The 17,826-nt window shown below is 43.0% G+C and overlaps 2 protein-coding genes across 2 annotated transcripts in view; one reads left to right on the top strand and one right to left on the bottom strand.

Moving 5' to 3' along the window:
- Nucleotides 1-11,919, top strand: part of SPTBN5 (spectrin beta, non-erythrocytic 5) — a 255,561-nt gene extending 243,642 nt beyond the window's left edge. Inside the window, exons 68-70 of the mRNA XM_040412759.1 lie at nt 10,005-10,062; nt 10,868-10,920; nt 11,361-11,919. Coding sequence (XP_040268693.1) covers nt 10,005-10,062; nt 10,868-10,920; nt 11,361-11,470 — 221 coding nt within the window. The 3' untranslated portion in view covers nt 11,471-11,919. The remainder of the gene's footprint in view (nt 1-10,004; nt 10,063-10,867; nt 10,921-11,360) is intronic.
- Nucleotides 11,920-15,610: 3,691 nt separating this feature from the next.
- The window catches only part of PLA2G4B (phospholipase A2 group IVB), a 68,886-nt gene continuing 66,670 nt past the window's right edge, over nt 15,611-17,826 (bottom strand). The window contains exons 20-21 of the mRNA XM_040412756.1: nt 17,548-17,775; nt 15,611-17,022 (exon numbers count right to left, since the gene is read on the bottom strand). Of these exons, the coding sequence (XP_040268690.1) occupies nt 17,564-17,775 (212 nt within the window). The 3' untranslated portion in view covers nt 15,611-17,022; nt 17,548-17,563. The remainder of the gene's footprint in view (nt 17,023-17,547; nt 17,776-17,826) is intronic.

The following is a 17,826-nucleotide window of genomic DNA, read 5'->3' as shown; positions in this document are numbered from 1 at the left end:
TATAGAAAATTTGTATGTGTGTAATATATATATATAATATTATAGTATAGTATTAGAATGTGTTCTTTGCTTCTCTTTCCTCCAGACCAAATTTTTATCTGGCATGTTATTATTTTGCTTTCCCTCTGTGACATTATGGGTTCAGTGCACTTCGGTGGCTCCTGGAGTGTTCAATATTAGTAGTGTGAGTAATAGAAGTATATCTCTGAAGACTGCTGATGCATCAGTTCTGTGTGTGCCTTCTATTTGTGCCTTGTCTATATATAGCCAGGCATGTGGGCAAAGGAAAGCTTCAATATAGCAAATGTGTTTAGAGGAAATTAAATAGCGTTTTAAGGGTTATTCAGATGGACTTTGTCATCACTATGTAGCTTTTCTGACCCATTCAGCTGTACAAGATAATATAACATTTCCCCAGAAATCCCATTCACATCCCGACACCCATGCGGGAGCTGAGAAGTTACCCTGGACACAGCGCTCCACCATGGCTGCAGCACTCATCCTCCTGTGACAGGGATGGTAGCGCGCATCCCTCTATAACCAGAGCAGCAGTGCACATCACACACCTCTCTACCACTAAGTACCATTATTAATTAATAAATAAATATATACATAAGACCTAAGAAAACAGCAGCGCACATCTAGCAGCTGACACCGTCGAGGTCCCTGTGCTGATACCGGCTTCTCACTGTAATCCCCACTCCATAAATAATAACCACTCCACTCTCATAATCTGGAAGGTGGTTACTTTTATACCAAAAAAGTGATTTGCACACATCCACTAATAAAAAAATGTTTTTCATTTATTTTAACCTCAGAAGCAAACATACATACGCTACAGCACAGTACATGCTCCAGAGCAGGGAGAGTTGTGTCAATCAACCCAAAAATGTAGGTTAGGCAAAGATCTCGACATCCTGCTGGAGCGATGCACCCAGTGCTTCACAACATTGTGGAGCACAATACCCGACAATGTAGTCCATCATGTACTGTAGGTGAGGCAGAGATCCCGACACCCATGCTGGAGCTGAGAAGTTACCCTGAACTACTGCAATGCTATCTATCTATTTATCTGATCAATACAGTAGCATCGCAGGATCATAGTGGGAGTAGTATATTAATAAATCAATACAGCAGTGGTGCTGGGTAAGGTGTAAAATACACCAATAGTTGACAGGCAAAAATAGACCAATATATACAGCGCTGCTGCTGTATTAGATTTTTTTTATATATAAATATAGTATAAGGAGAGAGCCACGCGATCGCGTTTGATATTTACAGCCTCATGCGCACATACCGCCCAACCAACGTCTTACTAAGAACAAAGTGAATAGGCTTTAGGAACTTTTCTCTGCTTGGCTTACTATGCTGTATTCTGGGAATTAAACCTATTTTTTTTAATGTGAATGTGGGGAGGGCATGTGACTTGTGGAACCAATGAAAACACACCTCCTGGTATGAAATGATCAGCCAGAAAAGAAAGTCTCTCTTTTATTTTTTATTTTTTTTGGTAATTCTTTATTTATTTTCTTTTTTCATCAATGACAAATAATGTATTTTTCCATATACATGGAAAACAGCAGATACATGGGTTACATAATATATCTTTTCATGTCAAACAGGAAATATCTTTTTTCCTTAACAGGAACTGGACAAAAGAGAAGTCCAGTCGTATATCACATTGGTAAGTGTGATCAACTCGCACAAATTATGCAGAAAAGATTCCCAACCTATGGAAACATGAGTAATCATAAGGAAACATACGGATACATTAGGATATGCGCGAGAAAGGTCCTCCAAACTCTAGTGGAGTGGTCATCTCCCAAATCATTCCGACACAAATTGATGGACATCCTGGCTTCTAGCAAATTCCAGCCATGGGTCCCAGGTTCTATAATACCCGATCATACCTGCACCAGTGTTCGATCGCAGCTCCTCCAGCCTGGCTACCTGACTCACCTTCTGCAGCCAATGTGCCACGGAAGGTGCCTGCATTTGTCTCCAGTATAGGGGTATCATGCTTTTAGCAATTAGAATCACCTGTTTCCAAAGATTGGCATTGAATGTAGATGTATAAGTAGGTAGTAAGTTAAGAAATAGCAGTTGTGGTGTCAAGGATGGAGATCCTATACACAGTTTGTCAATTACCGCTTTCACTTTGATCCAGAATTGTTTTATCAAAGGGCACTCCCACCATATATGTAAACAGGTCTCTGACTCCCTTAGGCACCTTCAACATGACGTGGGCAGGAGTGGGTTCATAGCGTGTAGAACGACTGGAGTTTTGTACTAACTACTTTGTATGACGCCTCCTGCATAGTGGTACATCTAGATGGTCCACATGAGTTTTTGTATATATTAAGGATGTCCTATTTAGAAAACTTGATATCTAGATCTCTTTCCCAAGCGTTAATATATGCGAGAGATTGCCCCTCTGGATGTTCAGTATTTTGCAGATCGTGGAAATCAGTTTTGGTATAGTCGCTGTTTGTGCCACCAGTTTTTCAAGATCATGATGATCTCTTTCTAACATACGTGTTATATCTTTTGCCGTTATATTTTTAAAGTTAGATAGAAGCTGAGTATAAGGCCTCATGCACACGACCGTATTTTTTCACGGTCCGCAAAACGGGGTTCCGTTGGTCCGTGATCCGTGACTGTTTTTTCGTCCGTGGGTCTTCCTTGATTTTTGGAGGATCCACGGACATGAAAAAAAAGTCGTTTTGGTGTCCGCCTGGCCGTGCGGAGCCAAACGGATCCGTCCTGAATTACAATGCAAGTCAATGGGGACGGATCCGTTTGACGTTGACACAATATGGTGCAATTTCAAACGGATCCGTCCCCCATTGACTTTCAATGTAAAGTCAGGAGTTAATATACCATAGGATCGGAGTTTTCTCCAATCCGATGGTATATTTTAACTTGAAGCGTCCCCATCACCATGGGAACGCCTCTATGTTAGAATATACCATTGGATTTGAGTTACATCGTGAAACTCAGATCCGACAGTATATTCTAACACAGAGGCGTTCCCATAGTGATGGGGACGCTTCTAGTTATAATATACTACGAACTGTGTACATGACTGCCCCCTGCTGCCTGGCAGCACCCGATCTTTTACAGGGGGCTTTTAACAGCACAATTAACCCTTCAGGGGCTGCCAGGCAGCAGGGGGCAGACCCCCCTCCCTCCCCAGTTTGAATATCATTGGTGGCCAGTGTGCGGCCTCCGTTTCCCCCCCCCCTCCCTCTATTGTAATATCATTGGTGGCCAGTGTGCGGCCTCCGTTTCCCCCCCCCCTCCCTCTATTGTAATATCATTGGTGGCCAGTGTGCGGCCTCCGTCGCCCCCCCCCCCCTCCCTCCCTTTATTGTAATATCATTGGTGGCCAGTGTGCGGCCTCTGTCGGCCCCTCCCTCTATTGTAATATCATTGGTGGCCAGTGTGCAGCCTCCCCTCTCCCCCCTGCCCGATCATTGCTGGCAGTGGAGAGTTCAAATCGGAGTCCCAGTTTAATCGCTGAGGCTCCGATCGGTAACCATGGCAACCAGGACGCTACTGCAGGCCTGGTTGCCATGGTTACTTAGCAATATTACAAGCATCATACTTACCTGCTGCGCTGTCTGTGACCGACCGGGAGCTCCTCCTACTGGTAAGTGACAGGTCTGTGCGGCGCATTGCTTAATGACCTGTCACTTACCAGTAGGAGGAGCTCCCGGCCGGTCAGACAGCGCAGCAGGTAAGTATGATGCTTCTAATATTGCTAAGTAACCATGGCAACCATGACTACAGTAGTGTCCTGGTTGCCATGGTTACCGATCGGAGCCCCAGCGATTAAACTGGGACTCCGATCGGAACTCTCCGCTGGGGGGGGGAAGAGAGAGGCCGCACACCGGCCACCAATGATATTAAAACAATAGAGGGGGGCCGCACACTGGCCACCAATGATATTAAAACAATAGAGGGGGGCGGGCGCACACTGGCCACCAATGATAATACAATAGAGGGAGGGAGGGGGGGGGGTCCGTGAACCGTTGAATGGGTCCGTGAACCGTTGTCCGTCAAAAAAATAGGACAGGTCCTATTTTTTTGACGGACAGGAAACACGGATCACGGATGCGATGAAAGTCAATGGGTCCGCAAAAAAAAACGGAAAACGGCACAACGGCCACGGGTGCACACAACGGTGGTGTGCAGGAGGCCTAAGTTAGCAGGTCTATCTTGATTAGAGGGATTCTGGACTGTAACACTTCTAATTCTGGGAAAGCGCCATCGACCAACATGTCTCCTAACTTGTATCTATTTAACATCCTCTGATTGCCCATTACATTGGTTTTGAAAGGGTTATTCAGGCCCAGTAGATCACCCAAACTGAGAAGCGGTGAAGGATGCTCCCAAAGGTTAGGAGGAAGTTGTGAACCTGCCCATATTGAGAGAGGGGCCTTCGTTAGAATAGGTGTTCCTCGTGGAGGTTGTGTCCCCTGAATCACCCAGACAAGTGCCTGTGTAAGTGAATACCCTACTATTTCTTGTTCTATTCGTATATATAGTTTGGTGGAGGGGGATTTGTGCCAATCTAATATCCTCGGCAATTGTACTGCTTTGTAAATCTTTACTACTTCCGGGAAGCCTATTCCCCCTAAGTGTTTGCGTTTGCTTAGGGTAGACAGAGCTACTCTACACATCCCCTTCGCCCATATGTATTTCAGAAAAAAATTCTGAATTTGTGGAAAAAATGAGTTTGGTAGGAAAATCGGCAGTGTCTGTAGGAAATATGAAAGTTTTGGTATTATCATCAATTTTCAACAGGTTTACCCTACCTAACCATGATATATATGGAATCTTCCAGGAACCTATGATATTCTCTATTCTCTATCCACTTGATCAGTGGTGTGTAATTTAGATGGAACCAATTCTTGGGATCTGGTGACACCTTTAATTCCAGATATTTTCTGTACTGAGAGGACCACTGGAAATTGGATAAGCTTTTAGCTTTACCAATCACATTTTCAGGGCAAGATACATTCATGGCTGTCGATTTTGTGGTGTTTATCTTGAAGTTCGATAGATACTGGAACTCCTCAAACATACTAGACAATACGGGAAGTGAGATATCAGGATTGGAGGTTATAATAAGGAGATCATCTGCATACACCGCTGACTTGTGACATCTACCTCCTATCGTAATTCCTTTTATGTCCGCATGTTGTGTAATATTTAGTATAAGTCTCCATGGTCAAGTGGTGAAGTATTATTTATACCTACATCTACACTATATATTGTTATATATGTAGAGAAAGGTTGCGGAGAAGGATCTGGCGTAGTGTAGGGTCATTAAGTACTTTAGGTTAACACTGCCATCTACTGGCCTTATTGTGTATTGCTGTTACAATTGTTATTTCGTTCGGAATGAAAGAGGAGAAGTGGCGATTCGTTAGTAACACTATGCAAAAACAGTGTTTGCAAGCGCTACTACATCTGTATGTGCAGTCCCATGGTCCTGGCCATCAGCAAGGATGGTGCTTTTTCTTTCAGTGTGCAATTATGGCCACTGCTGCTGGATTACAGGTTGGTTGTAATCATGGAAACGAGCAGTGTATAATGTGATTGAAAAATGAATCCAGCCAGCAAAGGAGACAATATGGACAATCACAATACATTAGTAAGTGCCTTGTATTAACTTTCCCTACATGATAAAAGCTATTTGTTGAAGTGAGAAAACCCTTTAATTTCTAGGTATTGTAAATCAAAGGTATGAGCATGCAAAACATGTATACAGTACGTACAGGTAGTGTTGATGGATCAGACAGGCATACATATTCAGCAGTAACTTTTTTTTTGAGTCACACTAATATGGGTCTGATGTTAGGCCATAATGAGCTGAAACCTCTCTTAATTAGCTAGAGGCAAAAGGCACATAAAGCATGACTCTGGGCTCAGGTGAACTGCCACTGATTTATGAAATTGATGAACACCCAGTTATCGTGATGTAATGTCTTTTTCTCTCTGTTCCTCTAATTAGCAGCAGTCTGTTTACTCTCACGATCAGTGAGGGAACCCCCATCAATCAGAAAGCATTATCCTATTCAAATGATAAACCATCACTTGGTTACAATATATTTCTCTTTCATGCAGTTTGTACATTTTATTATGAAGTTTGATAGAACATTTAAAGGGGTTATCCAAGACCTATAATGCCCCCCGCCCTCCCAAATGCCCAGGCCTCTCACACATAGATTGTACTTACCTCTCTCCCCGGCACCTGCATCGCTTCTAATGCCACGCGACGGGAAGAGCAGCCAATAGCAGTCCGTAATGGGAGTGAGCCTCTAGCGTCACCTGCAATGCTAGGGAGGCTCGTTCCCCTTCCCCCAGGTGTTTTCATCTGCACGACAGGAGATGCAGCAGCGGCCGTGCCGGCATCAGAAGCAACGCGGGTGCTGGGGAGCGAGGCAAGTACAATGTGTGAGGGGCCCAGGTATTTGGAGTGAGCGGGGCATTATAGGTCTTGGATAACCCCTTTAACATCACGTGGTGATTCCTCAATGTCCCTCTTTATTATCTGTGCTCTTTTGCTTGTATCACTCGTGTGTCAGGGACATAACATTTTAATAGGGGTTCTCCAGAAATAATGACTTTATGCAATGCCCACAGTCTGCCTCAGTAAAGAGAAGATTCATACTTGCATGCTCCCTGCCACTCTGGTCCTCTGCGGTGGCAACTGCATGTCCATGTTTCACTTCCCCCTGCATTGGCATGGTCACATACTCTGCAGCCAATAACTGGTTTCAGCGGTGACGTGGCCACAAGCGGAACACCACTACTGACTCCAGTTACTGTGACCATGCAGCACTAGATGTAAACAGTCCGGGAAGCGGAACATGGACATGTCTGTGCCAGCGTAGAGGACCAAAGCGTCAGGGAACAGGTTTGAATCTTCTCTTTACTGAGGCAGGCAATAGATAAAAAGTCATTATTCCCAGAGAACCCCTTTAATACTTATGGTCTATACACCAAATATTTATACCCAAAGAAAACATCTTGCTAATTGCATTGATGCTTAAAGGGTTTCTGTCACCTGAAAAATGGGTATTAATCTGGCTGACATTAGCGATGTGCTAATGTCAGCTGAAAATAAATATATTAGTGCCATCTCACTGCCTGCCGCCATTATTGAGAAAATCAAACTTTTATAATATGCTAATTAGCCTCTAGGAGTAGAGGGAAGGGGGGGGGGGGGGGGGGGGTTGCCCCTGCTCCTAGAGGCTCCGTTCTCCCACCTCTGGCCACACCCTGCTACACTAGATTGACAGGGCCAGGCACGTTGGTCTCCTACCTCCAGCCAGTGGCGTAGCTAGAAATGACTGGGCCCCACAGCATATTTTTGAATGGGACCCCTTCCTTTCATGCTGCCCCTATTCCTGTGGCTAGTAAAGATCGCTCTCTCAGACCAGGCCCGGCAGCTGTTCCATCCGTTTTATACGCTGTCTATACTGTCACTGTATAGAATTTCATTGTGTAATACTGTTGATGGGGCCCTGACAAAATCTCTTAGTCCTCCTGGATGGGCCCCTTCTGGATCAGGGCCCCAAAGCAGCCGCTTGCCCTATAGTTACGCCCCTGCCTCCAGCCCTGTCTGCAGCGTAAATATCGCACCTGCGCCGTCCCATTCAGTATACGGTGCAGTGAGTGAAGGGCGCTCGCCGGCTGCCAACTTCCTCACTGCGCCTGCGCCGAATACTGAACGGCGCGAGATTTACACTGCAGACAGGGCCGGAGGTAGGAGACCAACGCTGCCTGGCCCTGTCAATCTAGTGTAGCAGATCGTGGCCAGAGGTGGGAGAACGGAGCCTCTAGGAGCAGGGGAAATGCCCCCCCACCCCCTGCTCCTAAAGGCTAATTAGCATATTATACGTTCGTTTTTCTCAATAACGGCGGCAGGCAGTGAGATAGCACATGTCAGCCAGCTTAATACCCATTTTTCAGGTCACAGAAACCCTTTAAAGGGAACCAGTCACCATGAAAATGCAGTGTAATCTGCAGGTAGCAGGTTTTGGAGCTGAAGGAGCTATTTCATTCCTCTAAATTCCTGCTCATTCTGGTCTTTGAAGTCAAGGAGGTGGTCCTATCAGTGATCGACAGCCCTCTTCTATGACTGTGTATACAGAGATAGTTTTACAGTCACTGATAGGACTGCCTCCTGGACTTCAAAGCCCATAAGGAGCAGGAATTAAAATGAATAAAATGTAATTTTTACTGAATCTTTTCCCACAAATTCAATCTGCTCATCTCCTGCTATATAATATTCAGAGTGGCAAATTCCCTTTAAATTTAATATGGTACAATACTGTGTACATTACTATGTGTAACGTTAATTTAAAGGTTTGAGAATATATAGGCTTACACAGGCAAAGTAATTAAAATATTTACTAAGTGTGATAAAATATCTAAAACAGACAAATCACAAACAGAATAGTTAAAGATAAATAATAATCATGGCCTGCAACACAATGGGGGAGCTCCCATCGCCATACTACCCTTGTAGCACATGGCCGATGCCCCATAATAATGCTAGAGAGAGATAGTGACCTACAACATTCTACCTGGATGATGTTCTCAGTGGAGCCGAGTTCTTTATCTTTGTGCACAAAGGTCTATACTTCTCGGCCCCTCCGTCTAAGGATGTCCAGTGTGGACTATGCATGTCTTATGAGTTAACCACTCTTTGTATATGTGACCTAACTATCCCTAACTCACTGCATTATAAAGGTCTCTTTACACGGGACGATGTACAAGCAGATTGTCAGGAAGGAAACATTTCTTCCCAACAATCTGCTGATTGCTAGTGGAGGAGACTGCTGCATTTACATGCACCAAGTATGGGGAGGAGCGATCGCTAATGCCATTGCTTTTCCCCATACAACTGCGTTAGTTCCCGGCAGCAGATTAGGTCTGCACAGCACGATCTGCCACTGGAAAACGAGGATTTTTGTGCTGCACAAAAGATAGAATTACCCGATGAACGAGGGTTTCGCTGGTCCATCGAGTAAACGGCGGTACATTTACACAGCTCATTAGCGATGATCTGTTCAATTCTCGGCCTGTGTAAAGGGCCCTTAAGGAATATAGAAGGTAATATAATAATTGAAGGGGAAGAACCAATCAGTACCTCATTATGTACAACACACTATGGAAATAAAGTAGTGATTTTCTGCTATGGTTTTCTCTATTTCTAGCCTGTATGAGCATTCATTGAGGGACGCTTATCAAGACTGGCATTCCTATGCGCCTGTCTTGATCCCTGTGCACCAGAGTGAGATGCACCTAATTTACTAAGAGGCGGATGCATAAATTAGTCGCATCTCTGACGCTCCGTGCACCAGGGGCTGGCGTAAGTTACAGTAAATCCAGCAAAGCCCCCCCCCCCCCCCCCTTTTGCGCTACTTTAGAAAAGTGGCAAGAAGTTTAGAAGGTTGCATGCCATAATATGCAACTTTTGTGGTTGATAAATGTCCTTAATTGAGTGATAGAGAAGTGACTGCTTCATCCTACAGGGCTCTTAGGCTGCACTCACAGTAGTGTCTGGATATCCAGCAGGCTGTTCCAGCATAAATGTCGGCCAGACAAGAAGCACTGAATGCAGTGGTATTTGTCCGACTGAACCCAGCATTTCTGCAAGAAAGTGGCCAGATCCCATTATAGTCAATGGGGATTCGGCAATGCTGGACACGGTGAAATCCTGCAGGCCGTTTTCTAATGGAACAGCCTGCCGGATTTCGTACTGTAGATTAACGTACCTTTAGGGTATTTTCACACCAGAACTGCTTCATAGATATATGCACAGGCTGCAAAAGCAATCAAATCCACATGTATAGAATGGATTTTCTAGTCACAAAAAATTCTGCAACAAATCTGATCTATACGCATCCATACCTATGCACTGTATAGAATATACGTACTGGTGCATAATAAGTCTAAGTAATAGATGTGTCTTCTTTTTCTAGGTGAGCCTGTCATTAAAAGAGATGAATCTTTTTATTCACCAATAAAAGAAAATCCTAGGTAAGAAAACTTAAATACACATTTTTTTTCTAATGCCCCACTGAAGTAACTGGACACAAGGCCTGTGCTGATAAATGAAAGGCGGTTAGTTTTTTTTTATATTGATGACCTATCCTCAGGCGCTGCCTTCTCTTCATTGTTGCAACTGGTGTAATTACAACTACGCCATCCCATTCACATCAATGGCGCGGCTCCTTCCTGTTCAAGCAAATTACTCTTCAAACAACAGATCAGCAGGGGTGCCGTGTGTCGGGCCCGCACTGATTGGATATTGATGACCTCTCCTGATAGGTCATCAATATAAAAAAAGCAGACAACCCCTTTTGAAGCCTTGTTAGACTTGTACAGGAAAACAGTCACATAGCAGATACCCTGAATCAGATAAGGTCCAGTATTGTCATTATAACGTACAGGGATGGGCAGCCGGTGCCCAAAAAACTAGGAGGTAGATGCTCATAAATACACTGCCCACTATAGTATTTTTTGAGAGAGACTGATAGGTACAAGGTACTGTACATAATGTGATAAGGAGCCTCACTGTCCCAAGCTATATAGCTCTGTCCAGTTCACAGGTTCAATTAGCATCAATTTATTCAAGTTATTGATACACAAAGATTGTGAGTTCTTCGGCCAAGTGGAGTAGGGCAGGGTTTTACTTTATTATGTTTATGTTCAACAACCTATAAGACCAGCTACAAGTTCCTCAGAGAACCAGCTTGTCCTTACATAGCTCACAAATGCTGCAAAAGTGCAAGCTCGAAAAAGTGCAATTAAGTAAAAAACGTCACTTTTATCCCATCTACAGGACATTATCATTTGAACCAGAGAGCAATGGACATACATTTTCTGCTAGTAGAGGTAAGATTGTAGTTATATACTCCTGCCATCAATGCCAGATAGGAGCACGTCCCAGAGATCTCTCTCTCTCCCTCCCTCCCATCTGAAAGTTATTCTGTGGAACCCTTGAGCTCTAATTGTACAGACCTGTATATGACCTTAGGCCTCGTTCACACTTCAGTGTTTGGTCAGCGATTTCCATCAGTGACTGTGAGCCAAAACCAGGTGCTGCTCTAAACACAGAACAGGTGCAGATCTTGCCGTTATACCTGATCTGTGTAAGCTTCACTTCTGGGTTTTACTCACAAATCACTGACGGAAAGTGTGAACTAGGCCTTAGGTTGTATTCTCATGTGCGGTTTTTGCCAAGATTTATGATCATCTGTCCTGTAAAAATGAACGTGAAATAAGCCAATCATTACATAACCCTTCAAAAATGTTTTTACTTTTTCCTCCAACAGTCTACATTACCTCAGAGAAGACAGATTTTTACTCTCCTAAACCCGTTGAGACAGATGACGTTAAAGAGAAGCACACAAAGAATGTTTTTAAGAAGTTCTTCAAAAAGTAAACTGTACACTGTTATAAGATGGAGCCACAGATGAGGTTAATGGACTTTACGCCCTGTCCAAAAATTCAAGGAGGTTTATGAAGCTGAAATTTGTGGGGCCCTTCTGCTGGGTACTCAAAATAATGGCTCTGCAGGAATAAAAACTTGGAAATAGATTCTGAACTATTATTATTCAAAACTGATTGAAGACCGGAATCTCAGGGAATTTCACACGTGTCGTTTTGGTGCACTTTTTTGAGCAGTTTTCAAATTTGATGTCAGGAGTGGATTGCAAAGGGGGCAGAATCTAATGCTGACTTTTTAAATACATTAATAGTTTTGGCTTCAAGATTTACATCGAAATGGCACATGTCAAAGCACACTAAGGCCCCTTTCACACGGGCGAGAATTCCGTGCGGGTGCAATGCGTCAGGTGAACGCATTGCACCCGCACTGAATCCGGACCCATTCATTTCTATGTGGCTGTGCACATGAGCGGTGATTTTCACACATCACTTGTGCGTTGCGTGAAAATTGCAGCATGCTCTATATTGTGCGTTTTTCACACAGCGCAGGCCCCATAAAATGAATGGGGCTGCGTGAAAATCGCAAGCAAGTGCGGATGCGGTGCGATTTTCACGCATGGTTGCTAGGAAACGATCGGGATGGGGACCCGATCTTTATTATTTTCCCTTATAACATGGTTATAAGGGAAAATAATAGCATTCTTAATACAGAATGCTAAGTAAATTAGGGTTGGAGGGGTTAAAAAAATAAATAAATATTCATTCAACTCACCTCATCCACTTGTTCGCGTAGCCCGGCTCGTCTTCTTTCTTCTTCTTTGAGGACCTGGGAGGAAAAGGACCTTTGGTGACGTCACTGCGCTCATCACATGGTCCATCACCATGGTGATGAGCGCAGTGACGTCACCAAAGGTCCTTTTTCTCCCAGGTCCTCAAAGAGGTGAGTTGAATTATTATTATTATTTATTTTTTTAACCCCTCCATCCCTAATTTATTTAGCATTCTGTATTAAGAATGCTATTATTTCCCTTATAACCATGTTATAAGGGAAAATAATAAAATCTACACAACTCCGATCCCAAACCCGAACTTCTGTGAAGAAGTCCGGGTTCGGTTCTGGGTACCAAACATGTTGATTTTTCTCAAGCGCGTGCAAAACGCATTAAAACTATTTGCACTCGCGTGGAAAAATCGCACATTTTCCCGCAACGCGCGTGTGAAAGAGGCCTAAAAGTCATCAGCAATACACTTTAAGAGGAGCTGTTCCCTCTCCTGACATGCCCGATTTAGTTACTACTTGCACTTCCCATGTAATAACAATTCTGGAGACTCTAGGATGTGCCACTCCTTTATTATTCCTGCCAGAAGTTATGAATTAATTTCTAGCAGCTTGCAGTAAAGGTACAGGTGGGTGTTACCAGTTGGGGGTGCGTCCCTGCAGTCTGACACTGGCATCCCCTTTACTGCAGACTGCTGGTAATATATTTGTAAATGTATTTGTAAACTTCTAGCAGGAATAATAAAGGAATGGCACAACATAGTCATAACAATAGATTTTCTAGAATTGGTATTACATGGGGAATGCAAATAGTTACTAAAACAGACATGTCCGGAGAGGGGACAGGTCTTCTTTAAGATATGAATGAGATGACTACAAACTCAGGTAACACTGTACAGTTTTAATTTGTTATTGTACAATGATGGGTAGAAACCCATGTAGCAGTCGCTTGTAAAATAAATGTTCATTTCGGAGTGTTTTTTTGCAGGTAAATAGCAGTTTTACCAACCAAACGGCATCTATTCTTGTGTCTGTACCCTAAAGGCTCTTGCACACGAACGTATGTATTTTGCGGTCCGCAAAAAATATGAGTGACAGTAACTTCCAGTTTTTTTTGAGGACCCATTGAAATGAATGGTTCCGCATTACAGTCTGCAATGAGCCCTAAATGTGTGCAAAATTGATGAAATTGTTTTGTGATGCATATTTTTAATTAGTTTATTTAATGGTTTAAAGTACAAAAGATATTTAAATGATCAAACATTTCACAGCAATCTATTTATTACAATGTAAATGTTAATTAGAGGAAACGTCATTTTAAAATAAAGATTTTTTTTTTTTGAAAAATGGTAGAATAAATCTGGTACTATTCTTCATGGACATAACCTGCAGGTGGCACATTTACAACATTTTACTGTAAATTAGGCAATACAAATAATGTTACCCATTTGATTTGTTTACTATAATGTAAAATAATTTTATGAGAAATGTAGAAAAATCTGGTTTCATTTAGTTACACTTTTTTGGTGGGATTTGCAAAATCTAAGGGTGTTTGTATGGACAGATACCAATGCTGCAGAGAGGTGTTGGAATTGTGTTGAGTGAAATGCATTCTTTAAAGGGAACCTGTCACCATTTTTCTGGTGTCCTAACTAAGGGCAACATAAATAAGTGACTGATTCTCTTAGCACAATGCTGGGTCACTTTCTTTAATTGAGTCAATCTGCCAACATCTTGTTTTGAAAAGCTCCAGCTGATAATGATGAGTCCTGAATATTCATGAGCTCCTGACTCTCCCCGCCCACCTGCTGCTGATTGACAGTTATTTTCCATATGAACCAGCAGCAGGTGGGCAGGGGAGTGGCTATAGCTCTGAATTAAATATACGCTGGACTCAAATCAGCTCATTAGCATGCGGCATCTTTGTGTGTATATTATGAGGTAACCATCTGTCACACCAGTAAGTGAATACATCTAAGGCACTTTTTAGTAGTTAATGATTATAATCTAACTAATTATATACAATCAAATATACACATGACAGGTTCCCTTTAAAGAAAATGTCTGAGATTAGGCTACTTTCACACTAGCGGCAACCTTCTCCAGCAGACTGTTACAGCGGGGAAGAGCCTGCTAGATCTGTGCTACCGCTAGTGCACTGTGCCGCCGGAGGTCCTCTCCGACCCCATTGACTGGCATGTTTGCCGTGCTGCAGCCGGACCTCCGGACCACCCCCATCATAGTGAATGGGGCCAGTCCGGCAGCACGGTGCACTACTAGCGGTAGCACAGATCAGACAGGCTGTCCCCCCCCCCGCCGCAACAGCCTGTATGAGAAGGCTGCCGCTAGTGTGAAAGTAGCCTTAGAGAAAAAGGTCTCCCCTTTTCCCCAGAAACAGCCTCAGACATGTTCATGGGCTGTGTGTGGTATTGCAGCTCAGCCTCATTGTGCTACTATATCTGATACAGGCCACGGACAAGAGTCCTCATATTTGTAGAAAAGCAGCAGATCATTTTTTTCTAACCCATTAAATCACAATTCACAAAGAGGTTCACCTCCAAAGGGATAATGGATGTAGAAGAGTGCAAAAGCAGAATGTTCTCAGTATAAAAATGTATTTACGATACTTACATTTGTTGGGATCTGATCCTGTTTAAGAAGGAAAAAACAACCACAAGAGGGCAGAACACTGTTCTGACCTGGACCTCGCATACAATCGTGTACAAATCTCAACAGATGACTCACATTGTGACACTGGTGAAAAAAAGTGAATCCTCCGGCATGTATAGGGGCCAGAGATTATAATTAAAAAAGGACCATTTAGTAAACGCATTTTTTATTGAAAGTAAAGTGCTCTGATTACAGAAGAGTTACATGTGAACAAGACTTCAGTTACAAATACTGCAGCTGGAATAGATTATCCTAATGCCGGGCTACAGATAATAAATAATACATAATCAAACGTCAGTTCAAACAGCATCTAAATCTGTGGGTTGTTACTCCTCACCAATGTACTCTACATTTCACAGTTAGGGCCCATTCACACGACCGTATATTTCTGTCCACATCTGGACCCACTCCGTGGTCCCGCAAAAAAGATAGAACTTGCCCTATTTGTGTCTGCAATTGCGGACAAGTATAAGCGTTTCTATCAGGAGAAGTAGGTTCCGATCTGCAAAATGCAGCATGCATATGGCCGGTATCTGTTTATCTTCTCCTGACGAGTGTAGGTACATTCAGCTTAGAATAACAGTTGACAAAACGGCCGGTATGTGTGTTTAGAGGACCGCAAAAATGGATACAGTTGTGTGAATGAGCCCCAAACAGGTGTTTAATAACACTCTACTTGGCTTTTTACTGCTTTTTAGTATGTAATTGATTCAACAGACATCAATCTAAAAGTGGAGATATGTGACGAGGAGTGAAAAGTCGCAAATTATAGCGTAGATATGCACCGTAATGTGCGACTTTTTAATGCCATAAAACTGGCGTGAAGTGGAATAAGAATTTCCCCCCTAATAGCTACATGACAGACATTTTCACAGATAAATCTCATTCTAAATATTTTTTTTTAAATTACATATGCCCCACCATTTTTACCACCAATCCCTTATAAACAAAGCACAATATTTAAATATACAAAAAAATAAAATGTTCCAGCTAAGGCTCTGTTCATTTCTGTCATAGGAGCAGAACAATGAAAATGTGCAGGATATGACTGACACATTGGGCCTAACGGACCCCAATCATCACCGAATCCTCTTTCAGTACAGATGTGAACACAGCCGACAGGCATGGACTTTAGTTTGCATTGTAACAAGTTAGACCATATTACATAGCTGGAATTTAGCAGTAAAATGTACTGTACCTACGCTTAAAGGGGTTGTCAGGATAGGTCATCAATATCAGATCTGCAGGAACTCCTGCTGATCAGCTGTTTGAAGAGAGCACGGCGCTCGTACAGGTGCTGCGCTCTCTTCTGTTTACCTACTCCCCGTCAACATTGCAGCGGTGAGCAGTGTAATTACAGTGGTGCCGTCCCATTCACTTCAAAAGGGACGACTTCCTCCTATTCACTTCAATAGGAAGGAGCCGTGCCATTGAAGCAAATAGAACGGAGGAGCTGCTTGCATCGGTTTCGGCAGTCTGATCCACGTCGATTTGATACTGATGACCTATCTTCAGGGTAGTGAACGAAAAGAGGAGGCGGCAGCATCTTCAGTGCATTCTTTATTGGACGAGCTTCACAGAAAGTGTACCATAAAAACCAGACAGCAACGTTTCGGCTACATGGTAGCCTTTATCAAGCCTAGTACAAAGTGGCAAAATCCACCCTTTTTAAGTGCATACAACCCCACCCAATAAAGAATGCACTGAAGATGCTGCCGTCGCCTATTTTCGGTCACTATTGGTTAGACTGCTGAGGATCTGCGGTCGTGGCTCGTGGCTGGTCACGAGGTCCACGAGTGCTGCTCTACACTTGCTATTACACTATCTTCAGGGTAGGTCATCAATAGAGCAAATGCAAAAAATCCCTTAATACTTTTAAAAAAAATTCTTATATAGTCAAAGCAAGTAAAGCAATGACTATAACATAACGTAGGACAGATTTTAATATAGCCTTATGGTATCAGACACTAAAAACTGTAAACATCTGTTTATCTTGCAGAATTTTACTGGTCCAAAAAAAACAACATATTGGCACACAGGAACATGTTACCAACTAGGGTAGTAGCAATTCCTAAAGGTACCTTGCATCTTCTGCATTTCTTAGGGTACTTTCACACTTGTGTTGTTTGATTCCGGCAGGCAGTTCCGTTGCCTGAACTGCCTGCCTGATCAGGCAAACTGTATGCAAACGCATGTCATTTTTTCTGACTGATCAGGCATTTTCCAGACTGATCAGGATCCTGATCAGTCAGAAAAATGCATTGCAATACCGGATCCGTTTTTTCCAGGCAAAACGGATCCGGTATTTATTTTTTTCTCATTTTTAAAGGTCTGCGCATGCGCAGACCGGAAGGACGGATCCGGCACTAATACATTCCTATGGAAAAAAATGCCGGATCCAGCATTCAGCCAAGTCTTCAGTTTTTATCGCCAGAGATAAAACCGTAGCATGCTATGGTTTTCTCTTTTGCCTGATCAGTCGAAATGACTGAACTGAAGACATCCTGAACGGATTACTCTCAATTCAGAATGCATGGGGATATGCCTGATCAGTTCTTTTCCGGTATAGAGCCCCTGTGATGGAACTCTATGGCGGAAAAGAAAACCGCTAGTGTGAAAGTAGCCTAAAATGCTCACACATTAACTAGGCTTTGAATTCTGCTTGCATGCAATGGCCTCTCGCAGGACTTGCAGGATTGTATTCTCATTATTCTCCACATTATATTCTGTGAGATTGACCAGTTTATCAAAGTCTTCCTTACTGTAAGTCACTTTAAGCAAGCCGTAAGGCGAATTGGAATCCAGATTTACTGATCCATCTGCTTTTTCTTGATCTGTTAGCCGTTCAACTCCTGTGAAGAAACATAAGTAAATATTCTAATACTGATGAAATACTTTGCCAT

This window comes from Bufo bufo, chromosome 11 (genome assembly GCF_905171765.1).
Source record: "Bufo bufo chromosome 11, aBufBuf1.1, whole genome shotgun sequence".
NCBI lineage: Eukaryota > Metazoa > Chordata > Amphibia > Anura > Bufonidae > Bufo > Bufo bufo.
Note: the sequence above shows the minus strand (reverse complement) of the source record. Positions and strands in the feature narration are given on the sequence as shown.